The sequence below is a fragment of the Aedes aegypti genome, chromosome 3 (assembly GCF_002204515.2).
Source record: "Aedes aegypti strain LVP_AGWG chromosome 3, AaegL5.0 Primary Assembly, whole genome shotgun sequence".
Lineage (NCBI taxonomy): Eukaryota > Metazoa > Arthropoda > Insecta > Diptera > Culicidae > Aedes > Aedes aegypti.
Window position 1 is genome coordinate 285,518,804 of NC_035109.1, and position 26,629 is coordinate 285,545,432.

Here is a 26,629-nt window from a genome sequence, read left to right on the forward strand (position 1 = left end):
TGGTTTAGAAGCTTATTTAATTATTTCAAACTTTTCATTAATCACATTTCACTAAAAAAAATTTTGAGTATGCTATTCATCAAAAACTGCACAAAAACATGTTTTTTTTAACGATAAACGTTGTTTTTTTTTTTTAATTTTGGCAGTTAAACAATATTTTTAAAGCTGAAACTGGCTTTCCTCATTTATTAAACCTTGGAAAAGAACTTTAAATAATTTTGAAACAATATTATATTTACTCATGTTAAATAATATATGCACTATTCAACTCGTAATTAAAACAAAATGCTTTATAAACAGAAGTTTTATAGGAAAAATGTAATTTTTGGCGAAGAAACTTAAATAATCCAAAGAAATTCGATTTTTTCTTTAAAAAATCATGTTTTTGGGTAGTTTTTGTTACAAAACTAAGCCAAAACCATTTTTTAGACAAATGTGTTGTATGAACAATATGGGAACAACTATGTTTTGCTTGAAGAACCTGTACATACAAATATTTGAAATCGGTTGAGTATTTATGAAGTTATGGTCAAACAAATATGAATTTTTCAGTTAAATGAAGAAAATTTTCGAGAAAATTACAGGGTGATTACTATGTTCTGTCAGTAGAGTAAATGATCGTAGATAAAAGATGTATGTATGAATTTTAATTTCCAGTGTACATCATGTTTTGTACTTCTATAACATTTGCTTTAATAAAGCAGAGATTAAATATTTTTTCATTTACCTTAGTTTTTAGTCATATGATTTGTTTTAAAGACATTACACCTGGCACGCACGTTTTCCAGAGATATTTATTTATGACTAAACTCCACTGAAAAAAATGCCTGATAGACCACAATGTCTTAGACTTACTAGGAAATAGCATAAGACTGATTATGGAAAATTTTAGCGAAAAAAATAAGTCTTTTTTGGTTAAAATATATGCTTCTGAATAACTTACGTGTTAACTGTAATGCTTCTGAAACAACGAATGTGGCTGGAAATTAAGGTAAAAAAATAAAAATGTAATCTATGTACAGTGAAGACAAATGTTATAGATGTCCAAAACTGGATATGCACTGGTAATAAAAATTCATATAACCATCTCTTTTCTATGATTACTTATTTTACTGACAGAAAATAGTAATCACCCTGTACTTTTAACAAAGACTTTTTGATTTACGACAAATTTGATGTTCTACAAAGTTTTCATAAATTTAATATGGAAAATAATGATACTAGACGTTTCAAAATTGGTTATAAATGACCGAAGTTATGGTGACTTCACTGAAGGCCATTTTTTATAACTTGAAAATGCACCTTAAGACGCTTGCACCACCCTAAATCTTAATATTGTTTGCTTAAACTTTGAGGTTTCTCTTAATGTGATTTGAATTCATAAAAGCACACGAATTTTTGGTTTTGAGAATTTTTGAAAAATAAGCCGCACCCTAGTGTCTATGCACAAAAAATCGCTAAAAGGTAACGCGAAATTGAAAATGCTACAGGCTTTTTTACATTTTTTTACGTTCATATTATTCTCAGTGTATAATAAAATCAGAATAGGCCCTTTGCAAATCAATCCACTTATGATTTGACACGAATACATCATCCTCTGATTGCCTGTAGAACAACAGGAGTGTTGCCAAAATAGTTAAACTATTGTAAGACGTATATTTTATATGTTTCTCAGTATATTGAAGTTTATGCGCTACAATCTTCAGATAAGAAAAGTATTGAAAGGCTTAATTATTACCAATGCATGCTTTGTTGTTTAATTTCAATGAATTAATTAGTTGTGTTCGATTTTTTCAATTAATTTGAATTGTGAATAATAAATACACCACAATTGAATATGGTTTTCTGGCAACCTATTCCCGTAATAATAAGTGATTGCCGAGGAAAGCAAAGTGCATTAATTTTAATTTGTGATTTGAAGCATAAAAATAAAGTATTTTGGAGTGATTTATAGACAAATCAAAAGTTTAATAGTGAATGAGTGATCGGTGCGTAGCTTTTGTGACAAATTGGTATTGGAGCGGAGAATTGGACATTTCAAAGTGGTGAGTTTTTCTTAAGCTGTTCTTGTGTTGTTTTATTCTGCAGCTCACGAATGACGATAATTTCGTAAGCATTTATTTCATTCAAAGATAAAACCCATGTTATATAATATTTTTGTGAAAGATGAGGTTTACATGGAAGATTATAGTTCAAGTAATATGTTGAGTACATTGAAGTTAACTCTTGTTACGTAGATTAATTTAAACAAGGACGATAAGTTAGTGCTGCCGAAAATACCCTCAGGTTGCAGAAGCCATCATTTACCCTATGTAAAAAAAAAATTAAAATAAAATTTATAATTGCTAATGTAGGTCATCATCAAATGAGAAACAAATCAATTATTTCAAAATATGTTAAAGCTGTTTCATTTATTGGAGCTAACTGATGTATTTTCGAAATGTACCGAAGACAAATTCTGTTGGACATATATGGGGTAAACGTACCTGCATATGAGCTTTATTCTTGGATTTACATTTGCTAGATTTCCATGTCAGTCAATAGTGAATGAACGAAACAGTGGTAGCCAATGGGATTAGCAATTGAAGACCATTGCATGGAGGCTTGCGCCTATTCGTTTTACCGTTTTTATTTTTCGTTTGTTCGTCAAAACGAAGTCATATAAAGTTTTAAAACACTGTTATGTACGAAATTATAGAAAAAATCAAATATTGATAAATGTTATCCTGGATTACATTAGCACCTTTATTGGAACGGTTCCTATGCAAAGGAGCAAAAAACTTAAACGTTTAAAATGTTTTCTACTATTTTCTTGCTTAATAACGCTTAACACGAAATAATGTGTAATATTTAACTATGCAACGATGAAGTGAAGATCGTCCTCTATCTCCCAGTAGTGATAGTTTTTATCTTGGTCCATTCATTTGCTTGAAAACAATTAGCTACACACTCGATTACCAATAGCTTTTTGGCGAGATCGTAAGTTATTCGATAAATGTTATCCTTTCACCCACTGCAGGCGCTGCAAATGGTCGGAAAAAAATTAGGTTTGGCCGAAAGTAGTTGTATTGTTTCAATCGATGAAATATGTAATCTGAATATGTTATTCGGCGTTTTTATTGTTTCAGAAGGGATTAATCACATATTACGTAACTTTTTTTTAAATCGTTTTCTTAAACTTTTTTTATTAGAAATGCAATCAAACTTGGCTGAAAACACAAATTTTGTTTTTATTTGACAGAGTTTGATCAAAATGTGTATGAAGAGTGGATAAATATCTTTTAAATAAACTTTGTATGAAAAATATCGACAAAATATATGTATTGCTGTGTGCATTTGAAATGCAAATTTCAAATGCGGTAACACCAAACGCGCTAAGATTTCCCACAAGAAAGGCAAAGTCAAAGATTGAGTTTCATTGCTAGGTTGGCTGTAATATTCTTTGATTACTTTGTGTTACCGCATTTGAAGCCCAGTTAAAGAAGATTTGCACGTGAAACGCAAACAACAATAATATATTGATTTATTAAAACAGCTCTAATTTGGAAAACAGCAAATTTCTGCAAAAAAATAAAAAAAAATAAAACGTTTTTTGTTAGATCTAAGGATGCTTTTTGATATGCAATATTCGAATTGGCGGCGACATGACGCGACAAAAGTTATATTCCATGTTCAAAATCATCAAAGTTATCAAAGTGTAATAATGAATATACTAAAACTTCAACAAATATTTTTTTCCGTCTTCATGCTCGATAAAACTATTATTGCGTAACTTTGGGGAAATATTGCATTTCTAAAATATGAATTTTGTACTTCATTTTGACGTCAGAAAAGTCAAAGAAATTTAAATTTAAATTCAATTTCAATCAAGGATCATAATAATATAATACATGAGGTATATTTTAAAATGATAAAAAACATAAAAATCTTGAAATAGTTTTTGGTAGTTTTGGCCGCCCCTTCATATGGAGCCCGACCATTGTGCGCTGTAACGAAGTTATGTAAAGTAATCAAGCAGGCTTAGCGCATATTATAAGGTATGTTCACTCTATTTTCAACGTTCTGACCTAGTCCCACGTTTAATCATCTTAAAATGACTGTTATGGCGAAACACTCCCCATCTAATCTACTCATCGTACAGTCTTGATTACCAAGTATTGACACAAAACGATTTATTTATGGCTTTTCGAGAACGACTTTCACCACCGTGGGTGCTTGCTTCGAATGCGACAATATTGCGTTGCACCCTCGCTCTGGAGTTGCCAAGAAATGTGCGATGTGGTGCGCAAAATATTTAACTGCTATCTCGCTGCCACTCGTTTGAGAGTCGAACCCAACTCCTCTGCAAAAAAGGTTAGGTTCATTCTAATCCTAAACTGACAGCTCGTTTAAAGAGGGAAACTGGCGGCCATCGGTGGCCTAGATAGTTAAAAATGAAATCAATTCATGAAACCTTGGCTCTGAGCATCTTCCGACGAATTGCTCCAAGGATCGACACAACGAAGACGGTTCTCGGTGAATAACGGATATCAAATAGGGTGGGTGTTTTCTTACTTGACTGTGTGTTTTGCTACAAATCATTGCAAAATATTTTTTGCCATGTATATCAGGAGCTATTCATCTAAGTACCAGCGATTCACAGGCTGATTTTATTCTAATGGCGAAAAGCCACTCAAGTAAAGATGAATAATAGCTTGATTTTGTATAATAAAAAAGATTTAAATAGATAGTTTTGATTAAAATTTTAGTTTCTTTGCACCTATAGTAGGACGTGGCACTACTCAGATAATCTAATTTTTAGTAATCTAAATAAAGGAAAAATTAAGAACATGAAAGTTTCATATAACTACTATTTTTATTTATGTTTTGCCCACACCGTGAAGATAGTGGAACAGAAATTAGGAATAATGCTACCAAAGGAACATGTGTCCCTTTAGTGGCTCGAACGATATGACCTAAAAAAAAAAAATTTATTTTTCGAGGCTTTCATATTCTTCCTACAAAACCAAGATAAATAGCTTTCAGATGACGTAAAAACAATACCACTGGCTTTATTATTTGAATTTATACAAATATTTATTCTTATCTAGTCGGCTTTTGGTACATCGACCCTTAGCTGTGATGATTGGGGACGATGAAATTTGCAAAACTGACTGCCAGCTAGGGTTGGACCTGAAAGTTGATGTCGAACCATCCAGTACCAAGCGGAAATGTGTACTCTGACAGTGACGAGCTGATTACGTGAAATGACATTTCCGAGAGGGAAAGGTTTCTTTTTATTTTTTAATATTTTGCAGTATGATGATCATGTTTTAATGAGAGGAATCGACATGAAGTGTTCGACATTGATTGATTTGCGTCCCAGTTTTCAAAGCTAAGATACCGTACCAGTTCATCTTGAGCTGGAAGAAAACCTCAAAACATCATCAAACAATTCACACTTTTATTTGTTTTAGTATAAAACTATTTATTTCTCAAACATAGAAGCTTATTATAAAAAAAGCTTATTGTTAGTCTATTTGGACACGTAGAGAACTATTACTTTTACACATAGCTGTGGGATTGGGAGCGGGTTTTTGAATTAACTAAGAATTATCTTATACAGTACTGGACAGAATAAAGTACGCATTGGCCGTTTTTCCATACAAAATGATCAAGTTTGGTTTCTAGTTGTCCGATTGACCTGATATTTTCACCGCAGCTTGAAAGTAACCTCAAATTTGCTAGACTAGAAATTCATAGTTTTTCATTAACGAACTTTTAAGTTATCCCAAATCTCAAATTTTGATAAAAATGACAAAACTTTAAAGTACTTACTTTACTTTACTTTTGCTGGCTCTACGTCCTTCAAGACATGACCTGCGCCACAATGTTACGCCAACTAACTCGGTCCATGGCTGCTAACCTCCAATTCCTCGATCGCCCCACACTTCCAAGATCCTGCTCCACTTGGTCAAACCACCTAGCTCGTTGCGCTCCTCTTCGTCTTGTACCGGCCGGATTTGAGTTGAACACCATTTTTGCGGGATTGTTGTCCGGCATTCTCACAACGTGTCCCGCTCATCGTACCCTTCCAGCTTTGGCGACTTTCGTTATACTGGGTTCACCGTAGAGTTGCGCAAGCTCGTGGTTCATTCTTCTCCTCCAAACGCCGTTCTCACATACTTCGCCGAAGATCGTCCTAAGCACACGTCGTTCAAAAACTCCTAGCGCTTGCAGGTCCTCTTCGAGCATTGTCCACGTCTCATGCCCGTAGAGGACTACCGGTCTTATTAGCGTCTTGTACATGGTACACTTAGTACGGAAGTGAAGTTTACCAGACCGCAAGGTCTTGTGGAGTCCATAGTAAGCACGACTTCCGGCAATGATACGTCTTCGAATTTCTCTGCTGCAGTTGTTATCCGACGTTATCAATGATCCGAGGTAGACGAATTCGTCCACCACCTCGAACTCATCCCCGTCGATCGTCACGCGTCTGCCTATGCGAGCTCTATCGCGCTCGGTTCCTCCAGCCAGCAGATATTTCGTCTTCGACGTATTTACCTTCAATCCAACCCGATCTGCTTCACGTTTCAGCCTGGTATACTGTTCAGCAATCACCTGGAAGGTTTTTCCGACAATGTCCACGTCGTCAGCGAAACAAATGAACTGGCTGGATTTATTGAAGATCGTGCCCCGCATGTTGAAGCCCGCCCGTTTCATAACACCTTCTAGCGCAATATTGAACAGGAGGCAGGAAAGACCATCGCCTTGTCGAAGTCCTTTGCGTGTTTCAAACGGGTCCGATAAAGCACCCGATATCTTCACACAGCACTGTACACTATCCATCGTTGCTTTGATCAGTCTAGTCAGTTTCCCGGGAAAACCGTTCTCGTCCATAATCTTCCATAGCTCTTCGCGGTCGATGGTATCATAGGCCGCTTTGAAATCGATGAATAGGTGGTGCGTAGGGACTTGATATTCGCGACACTTTTGGAGGATCTGCCGCAACATAAAGATTTGGTCTGTCGTCGATCGCCCGTCCACAAATCCGGCTTGATAACTTCCAACAAATCTGCTTGCCAGTGGCGATAGACGGCGGAAGATGATCTGGGAAAGCACTTTATAGGCTGCATTAAGAATGGTGATCGCTCGATAGTTCTCACATTCTAACTTGTCACCCTTTTTGTACAGTGGCCGAAATTCCTATAAGCGCACACGCATTTTTCAACATTTGCGACTAGTTATTACATAAAACATTGACGATCTGTTACTAAAATGATATTTACTATATTTCCACTTGGTTGTATGAAAGACAGTCAAAATTAATAATTTTCCGATTTTGTGAAATAAAAATATCATTTTTTGGCCAGGAAATTCCTATAAGCGCACAGTGTCCAAGCTAACGCCATTTGTGTTTGCTTCGCTCACACTACAAAAACTTGTCATTTTCTTTTGCTGCCGATGTAAACGGATGCGTGCGGAAAGTTTTGCGATTCGTGCACAGTGTTGTTTGTTGACAGTTTTCAAGATGCCGAAAGGAAAGTTCTTGGACGAAACGGAGCGAAAATTAATCCTTGAATTGAAGGATGTTGGCCAAAGTAACCGTGCAATCGCCAAGAGGATCGGTAGAGGAGAGACGGTCGTGCGAAATTTCCTGAAGAAAGGTGAGAATTACGGCATCCGGAAGAAAAACAAGGGCAACTCCAAGATCACCAACCGTGAGAGGAACCGAATTATCCAGCTTGGTGAAGCCGGGGAGCTGGATTCATCCGGTATTAAGAAGGAATTGGGTCTTTCCATCACAACAAGGCGAGTATCTCAAATACTACGTGGATCTGGACACATGGTGTACACGAAAAAGGCCAGAAAACCCAACCTTACTCCGAGGCATGTTCAGGCAAGACTGGATTTTGCCAGAAACCATATGTCTTGGAAGCGGGAATGGAACAACGTGATTTTTTCCGACGAGAAGAAGTTTAATCTTGATGGTCCTGACTGCTGCGCGTATTATTGGCACGATCTTCGGAAGGATCCGCAAGTGAAGCTGAGCAGAAATTTCGGTGGAGGAAGTTTGATGGTCTGGGCTGCATTTTCACGTAGAGGTAAAACCCCGATTGCAACAATTACTACCAGAATGAAGTCCGAAAACTATGTTGAGCTTCTGGACAGTGTTTTGATCCCATTTACGGAGGATGTGATGGAAAACGAATTTGTTTTTCAACAAGATAACGCTGCGATCCATGTCAGCAAGGCCTCCAAACAATGGTTTTTGGAGCGGGACATCCCAGTTATGGATTGGCCAGCGCGGAGTCCGGACCTAAACCCAATCGAAAATCTTTGGGGAATCCTCGCAAGACGGGTTTACAGTGGAGGACGGCAGTTCGGATCAGTTCGAGAGCTGGAAGCAGCTGTTAGAGAGGAGTGGCGTAAAATTCCTTTGACAATGCTGCAGAACCTCGTCGATTCAATGCCGAAACGAATTTATGAAACAATTCTGAAAAATAGTAAACAAACCAAGTACTAAAGTTGTTGTGTTCTTGTGATATGATTTTTTATGATCTGAAAATAAAGGTGCGCGTATAAGAATTTCCATACTCAAATCCCGTTTTTTCCTCTTCATTCCAAACTGTTTGAAAGAAAAGTCTTAGTAGTTGGTAGAAATATCATATTATCCGAATACCTAAAAGCAGAGATGATTTATTGAAGTATTGGACTTTCATACTACATGTGCCGGTGAAAAATGGTCATGCGCTTATAGGAATTTCGGGCACTGTATATTGGGTATATTATTCCCTCCTTCCACTCCTCCGGTAGCTGTTCTGTATCCCAGATCCTGGCTATCAATCGGTGCAGACAAGTGGCCAACCTGTCCGGGTCCATTTTAATAAGTTCCGCTCCAATACCATCCTTTCCAGCTGCTTTGTTGTTCTTGAGCTGTTTGATAGCATCCTTAACTTCACCTATTGTGGGAGTTGGCACGTCTCCCTCATCCGCCGTACTGTTGAAGCCATTCCTCCTGCTGTCTTGATCTTCCTCCTCTGCGCCATTTAGGTTTTCATCGTAGTGCTGCTTCCACCTTTCAATCACCTCACGTTCGTCCGTCAAGATACACAACTAAAAATATGTTGTAAATTTTAGTTTATTTTCATGCACATATTTGGAGCATCAAAATAAACTGAAATGTCAACGATAAATCGCTTATTTTTTAATCAGATGCACTTTAAATTTACACGATTATGTAGCATTCAAGCATTTTTGGTTGAAAACTAAACGAAATGCCGTAAAAATAGATACATTTAGTTTATTTTTACTCTATACCTCAGTTTACACTACATTGGAATTTGAATATTTTTATCTGTGTACCTCCATCCTTATCCCTGCACATTTCGGCTCGCGGCACAAAGCCTTTGCGGGATGCATTTAGTTTCTTGTAGAACTTACATGTTTCTTGAGAACGAAACAACTGCTCCATCTCTTCGCACTCCAACTCTTTAAAGTAAAAATTATTTTTATATGAAAATATTTAGAGCAATATGTCCTTCTGCAAAAATGTACAATATGATAAGACACACAAATTTGCAGAACATCATTTTTCGGTAAAACTGATTGTTTTCAAAATATTTTCTAAACTAAATTTTGCAATTTTTTGCAAATTGAGAGATTTTCAATAATTTAAAAGATTGTGTTTCAAATGCAGTGATATTTTAATTGAGTAAAATCTATGTTATATCTAGACTGTGGTGAAAATTTCAGATCAATCGGAACACTAAAACATGAGATTCAGATCTCCAAACTTGACCATTTTGTATGGGAAAACTGCCAATGCGTACTTTTTTCTGTTCAGTACTGTACATCACCCGTTCCAAAGATTAAAGTTCACCTAACAGGTGACCCCTAATTCTTGAGTGGCTATATGCTTACCGTGCCTAGAAATGAATGGTTAGTGGGCGTTATAAAAACCTAATTGTTAACAGAGACTTGGAGTACCAGTTATGACTATTTGTTGTTTTTAGACGTGAAAACTGTAATTTTCGATCGAACTTTCATGGCATGAAATGAAACAGAAAATAATTTCCCGAGAAACGGGAATCCCGGGAAATCTCATTTCCCGGGAAATGTTGCCGGGATTGGAAACTCTATTGGACGTTGCCAAGGGGGCAAATACCCTGGGGCCCATGATCAAGAGGGGCCCCCGAGAAGTGAAACACAATCCAATTAATTATTTTTTACATTATTATTTGTTAAAATAAAGTTAAAAATACAAGTTCGATACTATTCCAGTATCTATTGGCTTTGTGTTCAATACTAGGCTTAGAAACAAAAAAGGTTTGTAAAATTAAGCAAAATCCCATACAAAACAAGAAGAGTAGAGTTCATACTTGACAAATCGTATAAGATCCAGACCAAACTTGATTACATTGAATCATTCTCTTCAAGTGCTAGGATAAGGCCAAACAGTGTCCTTGTCTTACACTGAAATTACATTGAAAAGATTCGTCGAAAGATTCTTTATCATGTCCAGTTGGGACATTGGTTGATATGTCATGTATAGTGAATTCATTGAAATAAAACTTCCCGGGAAATACAGGAATCTTGGGAAACAGAAAATTATTTCCCTGGAAACGAGAATCCAGGGAAATCCAATTTACCCGGGATTGCAAGCCCTACTAAAGAAATCTTCTTAAGAAATTTTGAAAAAATATCGGTACACTAGTAGATTTTTTAGGCATTCTCAATGGAATCCTTCAAGGAAATACATGATCAACCTCAAGAAAATATTTAGAAAGGTTTTTTAATTATCAATACACCCAACCAACAGATGTAAGATTTTTGAATTCAACATAAAATTGATTGGAGTACAGCCAAACCTCTTTATACGCTCACTTTTTTGCACCCCCTTTCTAGGCTCCAAATTCCAACTTACGCTCCTGCCTGATGACAACCTACTAGAACCTATGTAATATAAAATAGATATTTCTCGAACTGGACCGATAAGGAGATGCCGAAAATTGATGTTTGACGCCATTTTGGATTTCACGACTTCCGGTTTCCGGTTTCTTTTAACGACTTTCGGTTTGTAAAAATCACTTGAATATAAATCAAAACGGTATTGTTTTGTCGCGCATCCGAGTTGTGAAGCCTAAAAAAATAAACCTTGAAAATCCTACACGGTATTTGCTCGCTTTACTAGTGAGTTTTGTTTTTTTTTCTATTGTTAAGTGAAGTGTTATGTCTTTAGTACATATTTGAAACCAGCGATCAAAGCTACATGACGTCATCCTTCGCTGCACAGATCATTGCGTCAAATAAGCAAACATCAACCGAAAAGTGTGCGAGGCACATTCAACAAGCTCTTCTGTCATGTTGTAATCAAGCATCTTTAGAACCAGCATCTTATTTCCAGAGTGTAACTCTACCGAGTGATAAACGATACCCAAGAAAAAGGGTAACGAGCCTCGTAGAAATTGCCGACTATACTCAGCTCAAATGACATATACTCACGTGTTCCCGTATTTTTGTCCCGCCGTTGACATTATCAGAAGAATCCATCCTAGTTGATTGCTGTCGAACGCGTGAGGAAAAACAATAAACAACATGAGGATTTCCAAGTTATTTGAAATTCTTTGTCTGTGACGTTGAATGCCGGTCTTTCACCGGTAGTCAGTCGCATGACTTCCACCGAACCGTGCCGGTTAGACGTCCATTGCTGAAATTGTCACCGCACTTCTATCTCTTCTGTCTCCGTAAAACGAACGTTGATGCTGGAAAGGGAGAGATGGGGGGTATAATGCTTCTTAGACGCAATTATTGGTACAAATCACCACCCTTTAAGAAAATTTACTTCTAGTCAAATGTTATTGTTGTTTTAGAATTGAATGCCAATTTGAATTTAAAACTTGTATCCTTCTGAGTTATTGGATCATAAAGTGGACCGGTAGCTTAATTGGTAAAGCACTCGTCTAGCATACAAGAGTCGTGAGTTTGAATCCCACCTGAGCATGTGGATTTTTTTTCATAATTTCACCCATTAATTATCCATCTTTAATCTTTAATCTTTGAAATTTGAAAAATCTTGAAAATTTTTTTATAAATACATACGTGAGAAATAGTTCAGTGTAGTATTCTTTGATTCAGATTGTCAACGAAACGAAATAAACGTTTTGCGTAAAATGCTCGTTTTGGGACTACTTCCCCCTCTCTAATATATGTGTTTTTTCCATTCGCGTTCTCTGAGACAAGCAAAGCGGAGAAATATTCCGATTTGCTCTCCACCGGGTTTACAGCGGCTTCCGGTCGCTTTGATGGAAGAATGGAAGCGAACGAATTGTGTACTGAGCAGAGGTAAGGTACAACGTTGTTACGATCCCCCTCCCTCTGTATTTGTATGTGGGTGGACATTTTCCAGCCACGGTTTCCGTTTGTACTCGGCGAATGAGCGATGGTTCTGTTTTGTTTTCCAACCCCACCCCATCGAGAGGAGAGATGCTTTTGAGCATGAATCTTGGTTTTAGATTTCTATCTAGCAGCTGCTGTCGGGTTCGGAGTGTGGGCAGCTCTGGGTTGTTGTTTTATATGACGGATTTGGATGGTTTACTGCCCAACGATGGGAACGTCACACGCAGGGGTAATTTGTGTCAACCATGGCTAAAATTGTTTGCTGTCCTTAATGTTCTTTTGATGTCCCAATATAGACTAAAAATTGTTACAGTAAAGTGCGGCACAAGCTTTAGTGGGATAATACCTCAATTCAAAACAAATGGCCTTCAGAACGAGAACGATTCTTAGCTCTAATAGCCTGAAGAAGGTGTAATAATAATCATTTGATTGCATTGGTGACCACAACCGATAGCATTCCGTGATTTTACTATAAGCACTTTTCAAATTTGGAATCATGGCCACGATTTTATACTAGTTACTCTTATGTGCGTCGTTGATACGACTCACATAGACCCACACACATAACTCCGTCCTTTCTCTTTGTGAGGAATGTTATTGCACATGAATCCGGGTTTCTTGGGAAAGATTGTTTGTTCATGATTCAACAGTTTGAGAAATGACCGTATTTAATTTCGCTTCTTGACCAAATAGATTTTGATACCATCTTACCCGTAGTGCACAGACGGTCATGACACAGAAGTCTAATGATACATCCCTTTCTTATTTCCACTCTTTGCTTGCAGTGATGAGAACACGGCGGTCAATCACTCGGGTGCGATAGCGCAACTGACCAACGCCGAACCGGACGGCTGGCGAAGGCCCCGAAGCGAGTCGTCAGCGGATGCGGAGAGTGTCTACATGACCAACGCGGTCATCTCGGACTCGGGCTATGGACACGGGATGCTCTCACGACGATCTAGTGTAAGTATCAAATTTTTAATTATTTTTTGAGGTGATTTATGGAAATATAAATTTGTTTTGCTCTGTCCTCGTGCTACAATTTACTGTAGCAGTTCTTCAAATGATTTGACAATCACGAAAAATTACTATAAGTGCACATCAAGCTAATTTCCTGGATTCCGGTGTGCTCTTAAACAAGCTCAATGAAATATGTCCTATCAAGTTTCGAGTTCGATGATTGTTGGTTATCCAAAAACCCCTTAGAGCACAGTCCTTCGAACCATCGAGCATAATCCGTTGATCTCTCAGATGTTCTACAATTATTTCACGGACGCCTTTTGAAGGATGTTATTGAAATAAAATCTACGGAAGTATCTGGATGCCATCTTATTATGAATCGTTCTGGTAGGTACACCCAAAAGTCACACCTGTAATCCAGCATAAAAAATGCAAAAGCTTTACTAAAGTTTATTTTGAGTCAATTGAGTTCACTAAGAATATTGCAAACAATTTACCAAATATTTGAATATATCAAGACGCTTACTAATATAGGTTCGTAGTAGCCAATTAACGGCCGTTGAGGAAATGCTAGAAATTTTGCGAAAACATTGTCGCGTTATTTTTTGAAAGAACACATCAGTTATCAGTTAAAAGTCTTGCCATAAAACAGCGAGAACACCGAGAATTTCGAGTTTTTTGTCAACAGTTGTTCTAGGAACATCCAAGAAATCTCTTAAAGATCTTGCTAGTAAAATCTGCCAAGAATAAAGCCAGGAATGTTCTATGGATACTGCTTTATTTTTCTTATCAAGTTCGAACAGAACTGTACAGTCAGTGAGGTAAAATTAGGTCTGGAATTTATTCTTAAAAGAATGACATTGAAAGAATTTTATCAGTAATTTTGTAAATAGAAAAACAATGTCAGTCAAACCCTATTAATTATGATCTCTTGCAAATCAAGCAGGGTATTCTTTACATTTATTTCAGATCCGAATGATCGTTATCGATTGAAGGGTCTGTAGTGACGGAAATTCTTTGTGAAACTGGCAACACTGAATAAAATAAATTGTCCGTAGCGTTGAACAGAAGATGAGAGATTGGGAGGCCGTACTGTACGTAATTATAAATATCATAATTCGTTAAAAGTGTATACTGAATAAACAATTTCAGCATTATGGCTGCAAGCATGAAAGCTATCAATCTTTGCGTATTTCTGCCAAAGGAGATTCTCCCCAACATTCTTCAAAAAGAGAACAAGAAGGAGAACAATTAAAACGACATCCTCTAGTATCAAACACAGTAGGTGGTTAGACGGCACTAGCAAATAGTGAGTAAAAGAGACAGCAACCGATACGACAAGACGAAAAATAAGCAGATGACAGGAGAAACAGGTTAAGACCACAAATTAATATATCAAGACAAACTAGAATATTAATTTGATAACAGACTACGGACGCTAGACGTTAATCACGATCTAAAGCCGGTTTATTGCGAAGTGTACAGTATAGCCCATAAAAAAAATGCAAAAATTGTTTGAACGTGAATATAGCATCCACAAGTGTTATTTTCATTATTTTTGCTAGTGAATGTAATATCTGATTATTGTAGTATATTCTGACATAACTTCGCAATCCAGGACAATTTTTGTCATATTTTTCTTACTGTCTTAAATAATGTAATAAAGCAAAGAAGTTCAAAGGTTTTGTTCACCTAAAGCTGGAAACAGCGTCTGATTGTCGTATACACTTTATTGTTGAAAATTTTAGTTTGTTCGGTACCAGAAGATGGAGGAGTTCTTAGAGAACGAGTTTTTCATGATCACAATAAAATATTTTGCCAGGGTCGATATGCCTCTATTTTTTGTTAAAGTTGAATAAAAAATAGATATGGAGGCCTATAACAGATTTCTGAGGATGAAATTTGTTCAATCAGAGCTCTCCAAAATGAGCCGTTTTAACGAAAATATTTTTAAGTCTCCAATGACCCAGGTATGAACTAATTCTATAATTTGATATGGGCGTATGCTAGATACAAAGCCTGTGAAGAATCTCACGCCATCGTTGGTGTTTTAGAAGCTTTCATCACACAGATATTGAACTCGACGTCCGCATGATAAAATTTGAAGGTATGCCTCCAATTTCTCTCTGGTATGGTGAAATTAACAGATAAAAATCATGTGCAAAGCAAAAAACTGAGCCTAAATAAATTAAACAATACAAGTAATAAATAACATTTATGTTTCATTCACATTTTCTTTGTAAAAACTACCAATAAACATGATATGACGATTTTCGCATTTTTTATGGGCCATACTGTAAGTTATCAGCGATTAGGACAGGATGTTACATATAAAATGCGTAATTATAATTTGCTTGGAGTTTGTACGAGCGACGTAGCATAGGTCAGGAAGAGCGAAAGGAAGCCAAATTTCGAAGGCAAATTAAATTGTATGTTGGGCTCATTTGATCATGCATGTCACATTCTAAATCTGTATGAACACTGAAACCGGACATTTATTAAATTCAAGTTTGATCTGCCAACGTTGAAGGCTGATTTTCAAAAAAACGTTTGTATTACCGACTTGATCCGAACAGGGTCTTTAATAAATGAGGACGTAATGCAAGAAACAAGAAGGTTTCTGAAAAAAAAAAATGGTTTTTGACGTTTATCAGAGGTTATGAATTTTTCCTTTATATGCACAACTGGTCAGTGTTCAGACACATTGGACCAAGTACTTTTAGTGGTTTCAGAAAAACATACCCCAGCCAAATCCCCATTATTTGCATTTTTTGCCGTAACAATTAAACTTATCTATTCAATGATAGATCTGTATGAAGAAAGCAACGGTTAAATCAGAATTGTGGAATCTTTAACGTTTCTTTAGAACGCTATAAAGTAATCTAGTCCGGTTTGTCTGAATATTGACCAAATATGTTTTAATTTTTCATAAGGGTGGTAAATACACAAGCAGTCTCCAAGAATTTATCAAATTTTGAGTCTTATAGTGCTAAAGGGTAGTCGAATTTGAATTACCTGCACATTTAACCAAATTCTAATTCTAATTCTAATTTATTCAATAAAACCATGAAAAACCTTGATGGCTACAGCGTAGCATCACGCCATTGCCGGGCGTATTGTAGAGCTCCATCTTCGTCGGTCTCCAGTTGCCCCGAACGTTTAGGGCGCCAGGTCCTCTTCCACTGCGTACAGCCAGCGTATTCGTGGTCTTCCCCGAAGACGCCGACCTCTACCTGGTTCCCTGCTGAATATTATTTTCGCAATTCTTTCTTCCGACATTCGCACTAAGTGACCAGCCCACTGAAGTCTGCCGTATTTTACACGATTGATAATATTCGCATCTTTGTACACTTGATACAACTCGTGATTCATGCGTCTGCGCCACACACCAATTTATTCAATATAAATATAAATAAACATAAATTCTATTATAATTGTATTGTGTTTCATGTTCCTCAATGTTAATTCATTTATTTATTTATTCGTGTGAATTCATGTCTCGTTTAATCATGTATTGTTTCATTATCAAAATTAGCTGAAATTCAATAGATCACTTAAATATATGCGATATTCAATATCACAGTTCAAACTGGAATGCAGCTTTCCGAAACCGCTAATAAAACTTGCATACAAGTTGCCTTTTACAAATACTAAATTAAATAAAGGTTCCTGTCGCCTTACACACTACACCAAGAAATACGAACAAGCCTAAGGTTCAAAGTTCAAGTCCGAAAGTTTAAATCGTTGAAAATAGATCGGATTAAAAAAAAATAGACGGAACGATACAGACCATTCAGATGGAATGGTAGCGAAAGAGATAGCGCTTTAATCGATTCTCATTCGTAGTTGATAAGGATCGTCATTTGAAAAGGTCGTAAAATTACTTCGGTAATTTGACGTACTTCCGTCCTCTAAGATGTAAAATAACACCTAATCTGGGGTTTTTCAGAAGTTCTACTCGTGCATTTTGACCTGGACCGTGGAAAATGCGAGAGTGCACGTTAATTTGTTTAATGTCGCGGTGTGTTTAATTTGAAAAGTTCAATAACCTTAGTCAAGAGCTTAAGTACGGTCAGTCGATTAATTAGTTATTTGAAACACAAAACCAAATTTGTTTTCTAGATACTGTTCGATAATTTGTTAATGTTTACCAACACGGAGAAAGTTCTTGCAAATTGCAATGCGAAGCCCAGAAAATCGCTGCGCACGTTGTGATCGATCATTGTCATATTCTGTTAAAATGATGATAAACTGATTTTGCGGAACGAAATTGTTCCAACAAGAATAGTAGATGACAATGTCTTTGTTACTGCGTGTTAGGTGACAATTGATTCATTGGTAACCAACATTTCTATTACCACGTGGAGGCTACGTGTAAAGCCATCGACAATCCCCACCGTCGTCAAATGCGTCATCCTTCACCGATGTGATTTCCGAAGTGCGACACATCATCATCTGGAAAAATCTAATAGTCACAGTTCGTTGCCGCAATACCACTATCGTCCATGCGCTTAATCCGGAGTTCTTCTTTGCTGACTCATTCTTAGTCCGGCACTTCTGCTTTGACAACGCATTCAACGCCGTCACTTCTGTTTTGCCGGCGGCATTTATTGCAGCATCTAAAAGGGTCAGTGAATAAAAACCAAAGACAAACTAACCATGCACATGCATTAAACCTCCACACAACTAATTTTGAAGAAGAAAATGTCGATAGAATCAGTTAAGAAATCCGCGCACACACACATTAGGGAAAGCTAGGAAGTATGAAGAAGTAGAAGAAAGGAACACACGACATGAATAAAAACCTTGGTTATAAAAAATGAATAAATTTCTAAATGTTTTTGCTGTTCTCAACAAAATTATTTATTTTTGTAATATGTAAGTGCTTTCCCTGTAACAGTTTTTTTGGTCTTCGAGATTTCTAACGTTCGCGTCGTTCTTCCTGTTTCTTTTTTTGTTTGTTGTTTTGTACGCCAGGGTAGACTACCTGTGAAATCTGTCTCTCCACTCACGTGTCTGAAGTGGACAGGAAAATTTGAATTAGTGTGTTCATCCAGTGATGATACTCGTGAGTGGTGTCTTTGTGAGTCGGTAGAACGACGGTCAGCATCAACTACTTTTGAGCATCACTGAGGGCGATCTCTGAGAAAATAATATTTGAGTTTTATCATGCTATTTTTTGAGAATTTTGATGAACTATAATTAGGGTAGGTGTACCAGTTATGGACATAGTGGTTCCCTATTTCGCCATACGTAATAACTTTTAAGTCTCAAAATTTTGAAGGTTTTTTTGTTTCGTAGTAGTTAGATTTAAGATATATCTTGATGTTAAAACATTCAAAAAGATTTAAAATGTGAAACTTATCAAAATTTTACATATGGCCAAATAGGGAACCACAATGGCCATAACTGGTACACCTACCCTACAGAAAACAATCTAGAATTTAAAAAAGAATCCTTGATAATTTTCTGAAATTTTATGAAACCTGAAAAAAATAAAGAATTTTGTACAATAGGCGCTTAAATCGCGGTTTGTCAAGAGCGCCATGAGGCCACGCTACGGCTCTGCCTGTATGTGCATGAACCTTGTTAAAGAACCTCCAAAAGATCACTAGTTATGATTGTACATCTGAAATATTTATTTATGTTTACAGTCAATTTTCCGTGACTCGATATACTGTAATTTTTAACTCCAAGTCGTTCGGTACTTCCAACTCAATAAACAAATAAAGAGTCTGTCAATTATACTTCCGGAATTTATCTAGGATAATCCGCGAGGACAAAAACTCATTCTATGTTGATCGGGCCAAACGAAGGAGAACCTTTTACACCAATATAGAGCTCTAGAAAAGGGGTTTCGATCAATAAGAATATATAGGTATATATTCTCATTGGAATTCAGTGTATTAAATGGACTGCACGACATTATTTGGAGCGCTGAATGGAAAAGATTTGTCCAGCTGTGTTTGTCGCATTCCAGTCTATGCCATTTCTTATATATAGAGCATATGAGGCCATTCAACGAGCTTATAAGTACCATACCGTAATTCGGGGTGTAGTTGATCAGTGGGGAGAAGTTGATCATTCATGTACCGTAAAACGGGGTAACTTTGATAATGCGGGTAACTTTGATAATGCGAGACTCTCAACATACTAAACGAAATAACAAAGTTCCTGTTAATCTGTTAAGCAAAACGAATGCAAAAGTAAAGAGTATTAGTATGACACTTCATGTTAAAGCTATTTTCGTTGGAATCAAGTACATTTGAGGATTTATAAGCATATATGGAAAATTTATAAGATTTTAGCAATTTTGAAATGCTCTCAAACAATCTGTTCTACGATCACTATTTGATGAAGTCATAATGAATTCGTCACTTATACTTGATAGCCTAGTTATAGTAGAACTCGAATTCGGTCTCAAAACTCTTAGCGAATACTATTTTTACAAACTGGGACCATTTTTGTAATCTAAGTCAGAAATTTCCATATAGCGTTAAACGCCTAAAGATATGCAACGCCCTACAAATGTTCTGTAATTCATTCAATTTTGTTCGCGTGATGCTCCATTATCAAAGTTACCCCAAAACAGAAAACCGAGTTTCGATTATATGAAAAATTATATATCCATTAAGAATAAATCTTTTGGAAATCTATCAACTGGAATCGATAGTTAGGATACCAGTGCTTGTTTTAAAAATATGAATTAAAATTCTTTTAAACAGCATGCATAAATATTCAAGTTTTCTTCGAAAAAACTATCAAAGTTACCCCGTTTTACGGTACCCAGAAGTATAAACTGTCAAGAGAGCTATGATTCGATTTTAATTGGCACAATTTCTGTGACGTCGTTTTACCTGATGGCTGTTTTTGATGCTACTAAGTTCGGTTTGACATTCAAGATAATTAAACCATGGAAAAACAATTTTTTTAAGGAATGTCTGATGAACTGTTGAAGGGTTCTTCTCTAAACAATCGACTATTGACATGGCTATATAAAGACACCATTCAAATAAACTGTTTCATACATTTCAGATATGTTCTGTGAATCCAGTTTTGAGTTTGCACTGTGGATAAACAATCATTTTCTGAGTAAAAAATGTATTTTATGTGCGCGATTTGCTAATTTCAAAGAAAATTGCATACAGTAACCCCACAGTTATGGATAGCACACAGATATGGATCAAAGGTGGATTAAAACGGGAATATTTCATCAAATACAGGTGTAATTTCACAAAACACATTTTACCTACGTGAACCATAAATCTGTACAGCATCACAATCAATCATAATATGCTTGAGTATATTTCTTTCTAATGTAGGAAATAAAATATCAACCGTATTTCCAGAAGCGTTGATTCTTAACTGTGGGGTATTGAAACCCTTACCACAATTATAAATCAAAGATAAGACGATTCCGAAAGAAACGCCAAAACGTATGCTTTCACTAACACACCATTCGTTTACCTCGCAGATAAATTGCTTTTATAGTGTTCTGATCCATAATATGAGTCGATTTGATCCATAATAGGGATCCTTCTCTCCCACTGATCCACATCTGTGGGGTGGACATAGTTTGAAATTTCTATTGAAATCGACACTTTTTGGTAATTGACCACGTATTTTGATGTGTATTCTCAAAAACAACTATATTCTGCAGTGTCAGAGAGGTAATTTTGATTTGTACAACGTCACCATGATTTTTAATCATACTTTGTTCTGAAAATTGACCCTTAGTTGATCCATAACTGTGGGGTGACTGTACCTTCAGGCGTTTAATGTGGTGTGCTCTGTAAATTACAACATTCAAATTTTAAATTGATTGATATATCATTACGTTGTAAGATTTTTGAGAATTGATCCAGATTCAGTGACCACAAACTCCAAACTTTTGAGTTTTAAAATATATTTTTGTAGTTAAATGAACATTTCGTCGAAATTTTTTTGTATGATTCGATAGATATCCAACCAGTACATGTTTTAAAAATATATGGATAATAATACATGCATTCTACTAGGAGTTACAGAACTGAATCGCTCGAAAGTGATCAACTTCACCCTATTTTACGGTACTTATAAAAGCTGTTCACTTCCGTATTTGAGGAGCTCCATCGGGATCTTGTATTTCCCTCATCGATGGGTCTATCATCATTTTTACTAACCTATTTTAATTCATTTTCATTGTTCAACACCTGTTCTCCACTTGACAATTGTTAACGCTCTAGTAAAAAATGATCATCTGTCAAAACTGAAAAACGATTTTCTTCCGATTGATCAATAAATCAAGAAAAACAAATATGTCCGTTTACCAGAAATGGCAAAATTAAGAAACGGACGTTTTCATTTTTCTAGAATTTTTGTTCGTTCGGGAGAAAACTGCTGTTTCAATTTTGGCAAATGACCAGCATAACTACGCGGACATTTATGGAGGGAAAGGGCCAATGACCAATGAGCAATGACCACGGTCCATACAAATTTTAAAATTGATCCCGAGGGGAGAAGGGGTCTGCCAGTCCGATAATATTACCACGTGGTTAATGGACAGTCCTGGCTTTGCTTGTGCCGCGTACCGTTTACCGTGCAAAGAATATCCGCATAACACTAAATTTTACGATTCAGCAGTCATCTTTTATTTGACAACACGAAGGTACGGTGGTGCCACCTGCTTATGTTTTCACTATGAGTGAAGTGTATGTAAACAAACAGCGACACTTTTAGCCGTATATAAAAACAACTGATTTTCCATGTTTTCTATAGTTGAATGAAGGCAATTCATAAAACATAGATCTAAAATCAAATTTGCATTCGTTTATAGTGTTTGGGTGGGTCCTAGTCCTGGAAATAATTGAAAACGTAAAGCGTGTTGTGGGACAGTTGTTTCTCAAGGAAATTTGTAGCATCATATTTTTGAATGAAAATTAACATTTTCCGTCTTGGAAATGAATGACACATACATAGGTCAGTTTTGTAATAAGTATACAACTGATATGCATTAGAAGCAGTGATTCATAAACTTCGTTCTTCCTTCCACTCTGCTGAACTTTGATGGAGAGTTTGCAAGCATACATCGATACCCTCTCGGGCGGAAATACAAACTTTGAGCTCATATGCACAGATCGGCTTCAAGTGGACCAATGAAACATTTATAGTCAAATCCACGATGAGATTGGAGAAGACTATTTATATATGATTTCACTGCTGCTGACGAAATGTCTTCCTCGTAAGATGGGAGCTCAAGGAGGATGATGAAAGTTGTCGATCACAAATTTCCAGCATAAGAAATTCATCCACAGGTTCCACCCTTTCGTCGATTTGTTTTACGGTAGTAGATGGAATCGTGGATCTTCTAAATACTTCGTATCCAACGGAACTCTGAGGAAATGCTAAAAATAAAAATAAGTATCAACATTCACATTGAAGTTGATAAGTTAAACAAACAAGTTACCTGTGGTGAACAAATCCAAAATTCGTGTGTTTTCGCTCTCATCTGTTGTCACATGCTGATAAGCTGTTCCTCGTTTTGAGTCCGTAGATTGTTCTCCAAGTACGGAATCGTTCAGAGTACTTGTACAGAGTCCAATGTTGAAGTGTCGCCCAACCACTTTTTACAAAAGCAGAGCTCCATAATAAGGGTTGCCTTGTACATATCCGGTGCTGTTTTTTGCTGCGATCCTACTCCACTTCTGTGTTAGATCAGTCACGGTCAAAAAAGGCACAATTGAATTCCTAGAGTCATTAAATACGTATTACTTTACATAGGACAATGGATCATAGTAAATAATTACTTACTTTAATAAGTGATACAAAATCGCCATCAAGTGTTTGCACTTTCCCCTTCCAGCCTTGCAAGAACATAGGAAGGTCCAGTTCTTGAAGGACATTCTTGTGCGAATTTTGATGACATGTGGTTCGGAACTGGGTGATCAATTGCCCAGCCTTGAACACCCCCTCACCTTCGATGAGTAAACGACTCCCTCCAACAGCGTTGTCGAAAACATCCGTCAAGTTCACTATCACACTGCAGGTTTGATTTGCTTCTTACAATGCGTCCTGGTTGCAAATAGAGGGTTACAAAAATGCATCAAATCATAGTCCAAAACTAACTGTTCATGGAAAAAAAAGTCACCACACATGGTAAACATATTGTTTTACAATTTTCACTAATCATTGTCATTAAAAACATATATTTTCATTCATGATTTTACTTTCAAAACCTTGTTTATTTTTTGAGTGAAAAAGACATGCTGATTAGAGAAGCAAAATTTGGCAACATAATTATTATAAACTAGTGGGCCCGGCAAACTTCGTCTTGCCATCAAGTAGGCTGTTGAAAAACGCTATGGATCGTCCCATACAAAATGGCAGTTCCGTTCACGCTCGTTTTTCCGACTTTCCCGGTGAATATCCTGAGATTTTTATACACACAAACACGTCGGAACACTTGACGAACAAAACGGAAAAATAATCATTCAAATCGGTTGACCCGTTCGGAGGCCATTTCGTGACATACAAACATCACTCCATTTTTATTTATATATATATAGATTCGACGGAAAATGCGCACAAAATCATTACTAAACTGTAATTATTCAGAAACTCACCACAATTGTAATTACAATGCGAAACACTTGAAACAACACGTTATCACATTTTTCACCTTTCTTTGTTTACACTCGCTTCACTCATACAAGCTGTCATATTTTGCTTCGTGGTCGCGAATTCATGCTGCCTTTTGTTTCTGAGGTGAATTCGCTTATCTTCTGTTCTAGCTACACTGTATCGCTCTCTACTGAGCCGTATACCGGCATTCAGTATTTTGTTCTTGACGTCTTTCTTCACGTATGTTATTACTAGGCTCTCTTCACCGAACCAATTGTTTCGTCTTCTACGAAGAACTTGACCGAGTATATGATGTCCTCAATATTATTATTATAACATGCACGATGATAATGATAATAATATTAAACCATTATCTTTACAGATAACCACCAACGGCCTACCGAGAAAGCCGACCACATTCTTCGGCGGCATCAAGGAGTGGTGTATCGCGTGGTGGCACTCGGGCCGTGAGGATTCCGACGAGTACGGGTACGACGCCGAGGAGCCTTCGGATCTAGGGTATGCAACACCTGTATCCATAGAAACTCCCTTACCAAGCTCAGTTACCAGGTAGACCACCCGTCCCGACCCCCGTGCGGGACACTCTTTTGCTTCTCGTATATAATATGTATTAAGGCGGTGCTTTTTTGGTGTTTGAAGTATGGTTTCTGATTATTTTTCTGTTTTAAATGTTATATGTCCCGTAACTTTTTATTGTAATATCCGAATTGCACTAATTCATTTCTCTCTGCATCCGAATCATATAGATGTACATCGTTGAACGTCATCCGGGATCCCTACGGGACCACGGGCCGGGGCAACGTGGTCAGTATGATACCGGACATCTCGCCGACGCCGATGCGGCCAACGTTGCCCCCGATGGCCCATCTTCAGGATATGCACGGACCAAGAGATTCACGCTCACTACCGAACAGCAACCGGCTGGGTTCTCGCTCGGTTAGCCAGGACTCTGTATATACGATACTGATACGCTTGCCGCCGGAAGGTGGATCCGGTGATGAGCGAGCACCTTCGATCAAAATGATCCAGGACGATGTGCCAATGTCGATGACGGTTCCACCAAGGCGACCTCTACCCTCCCGGGACTCGGATTACATCATCCCGGTAGGACGGCGACAATCTACGGCTACGACGGATATCCGGCTGCCGTTAACGACCAAAATCATTCCGAAACCGTTGTCCAAACAGCAGCAGATCCACCAAGCGAACATGCTGCAAACGGCACGGCAGGTGAAGAAGAAGAAAAAATCTCAGGAGAAGCGTCAGGAGACGAAGGCCGCCAAAACGCTGTCGGCCATTTTGCTGAGTTTCATCATCACGTGGACTCCGTACAACATTCTGGTGCTGCTGAAACCGTTGACGGCCTGCACCCGGTGCATACCGCAGGAGTTGTGGGACTTTTTCTACGCCCTGTGCTACATCAACTCGACCATCAATCCGGTATGTTACGCCCTGTGCAACGCTTCATTTCGGCGGACCTACGTACGGATACTGACGTGCAAGTGGCACACCCGAAACCGAGAGGCCATGACGAGGGGGGTCTACAACTAGGTTTAAGTAGCAAAAAAGGGGTGGGGTTTTGTGATTAATCCTAGGTTTGCTATTGAATTGATGTTAGGTTCGCGTTCTTCTGGGTGCTCCGAATGGAGTGAGGGCCGCAGGGTGGATCAGTCAGACGACACGGAAAAGTACGCAGCGATTAGAGTGTTTGCTTTGCTTGCTCGTTTTAGGCTAATATCGATATCGATACCTAGAGAGATGAATACAAGTCTTATTTTATTGATTTCTGTCACATTCTGCATGGTCAAATTATTGGTGCGATATTTGAAAAATTAGGAAATTTTGGGATCTTTCCACCTGATGATGTTGTATTTTCATCGTAATTGTGCAAAAATCTATCACGTCTTTCGCGATAACTTTTGAAAATATGTATGAATCTTCATAAAATTTTCATCTTTGGTAAGTAGGCCTTGATCGGATTACCGGTGTTTTTCTGCGCTTGTCAATTTTTTTCCGTTTTTCAGGTGGATTTCGGAAAGGATTTAAAGGTGGATTATCAAACGAGTGGCCATCGAAGATTTGAAGAAGAAGAGGTACTAGAAGGTGTACTGGACTAGTTTCAACTGTTCGAGTTCAATTTGGTGATTGTGAAGAAATTGATTTGGCTTTGTCGACTTCAAGACAAAACGACTGTTGAAGATAATTGAAGTTCGAAGGAGGAAATTCGACCATTCTGGAATCAACGAGGATTTGATGAAGAAGACGTGAACTAAAAAATCAAGCTTCAACTCATCAAGATTGATTTGAGTGCTGGTGGAAATACTTGGTTGTCTTTGACGGCCTCAAGCCTTTGGTGTGGATTGAAGTCTCTATAAGTATAATTTTATTTATTTTTTTAGTATTATTCTTATTTTTATTATTACTTGTTATATTATCAATTGCACTTCAGTATTTTTTCATATATTTTCACTCTCCCCGTCAATTTTCCAATATGGAGACTGACGGGGATGGAACATCTGGTGAAACTGGTGAATCATCTTCCATCAAACGTTTTCGCATTAAAACTTATCCCTCCACTTTTTTAGGCCCTTTTGTTGTTTTTTTTCGTAAAAAGGAAAAGCCTATAAATGTTCTTTTGATATCTTCGGAAATTTATAAATTATACAAATCT

General features: G+C 37.2%; 1 protein-coding gene across 1 annotated transcript in view; it reads left to right on the plus strand.

Moving 5' to 3' along the window:
* The window catches only part of LOC23687601 (muscarinic acetylcholine receptor DM1), a 78,098-nt gene extending 52,190 nt beyond the window's left edge, over positions 1-25,908 (plus strand). Inside the window, exons 2-5 of the mRNA XM_021852871.1 lie at positions 13,164-13,345; positions 22,739-22,757; positions 24,343-24,456; positions 24,705-25,908. Coding sequence (XP_021708563.1) covers positions 13,164-13,345; positions 22,739-22,757; positions 24,343-24,456; positions 24,705-25,509 — 1,120 coding nt within the window. The 3' untranslated portion in view covers positions 25,510-25,908. The remainder of the gene's footprint in view (positions 1-13,163; positions 13,346-22,738; positions 22,758-24,342; positions 24,457-24,704) is intronic.
* Positions 25,909-26,629: the final 721 nt, after the last annotated feature.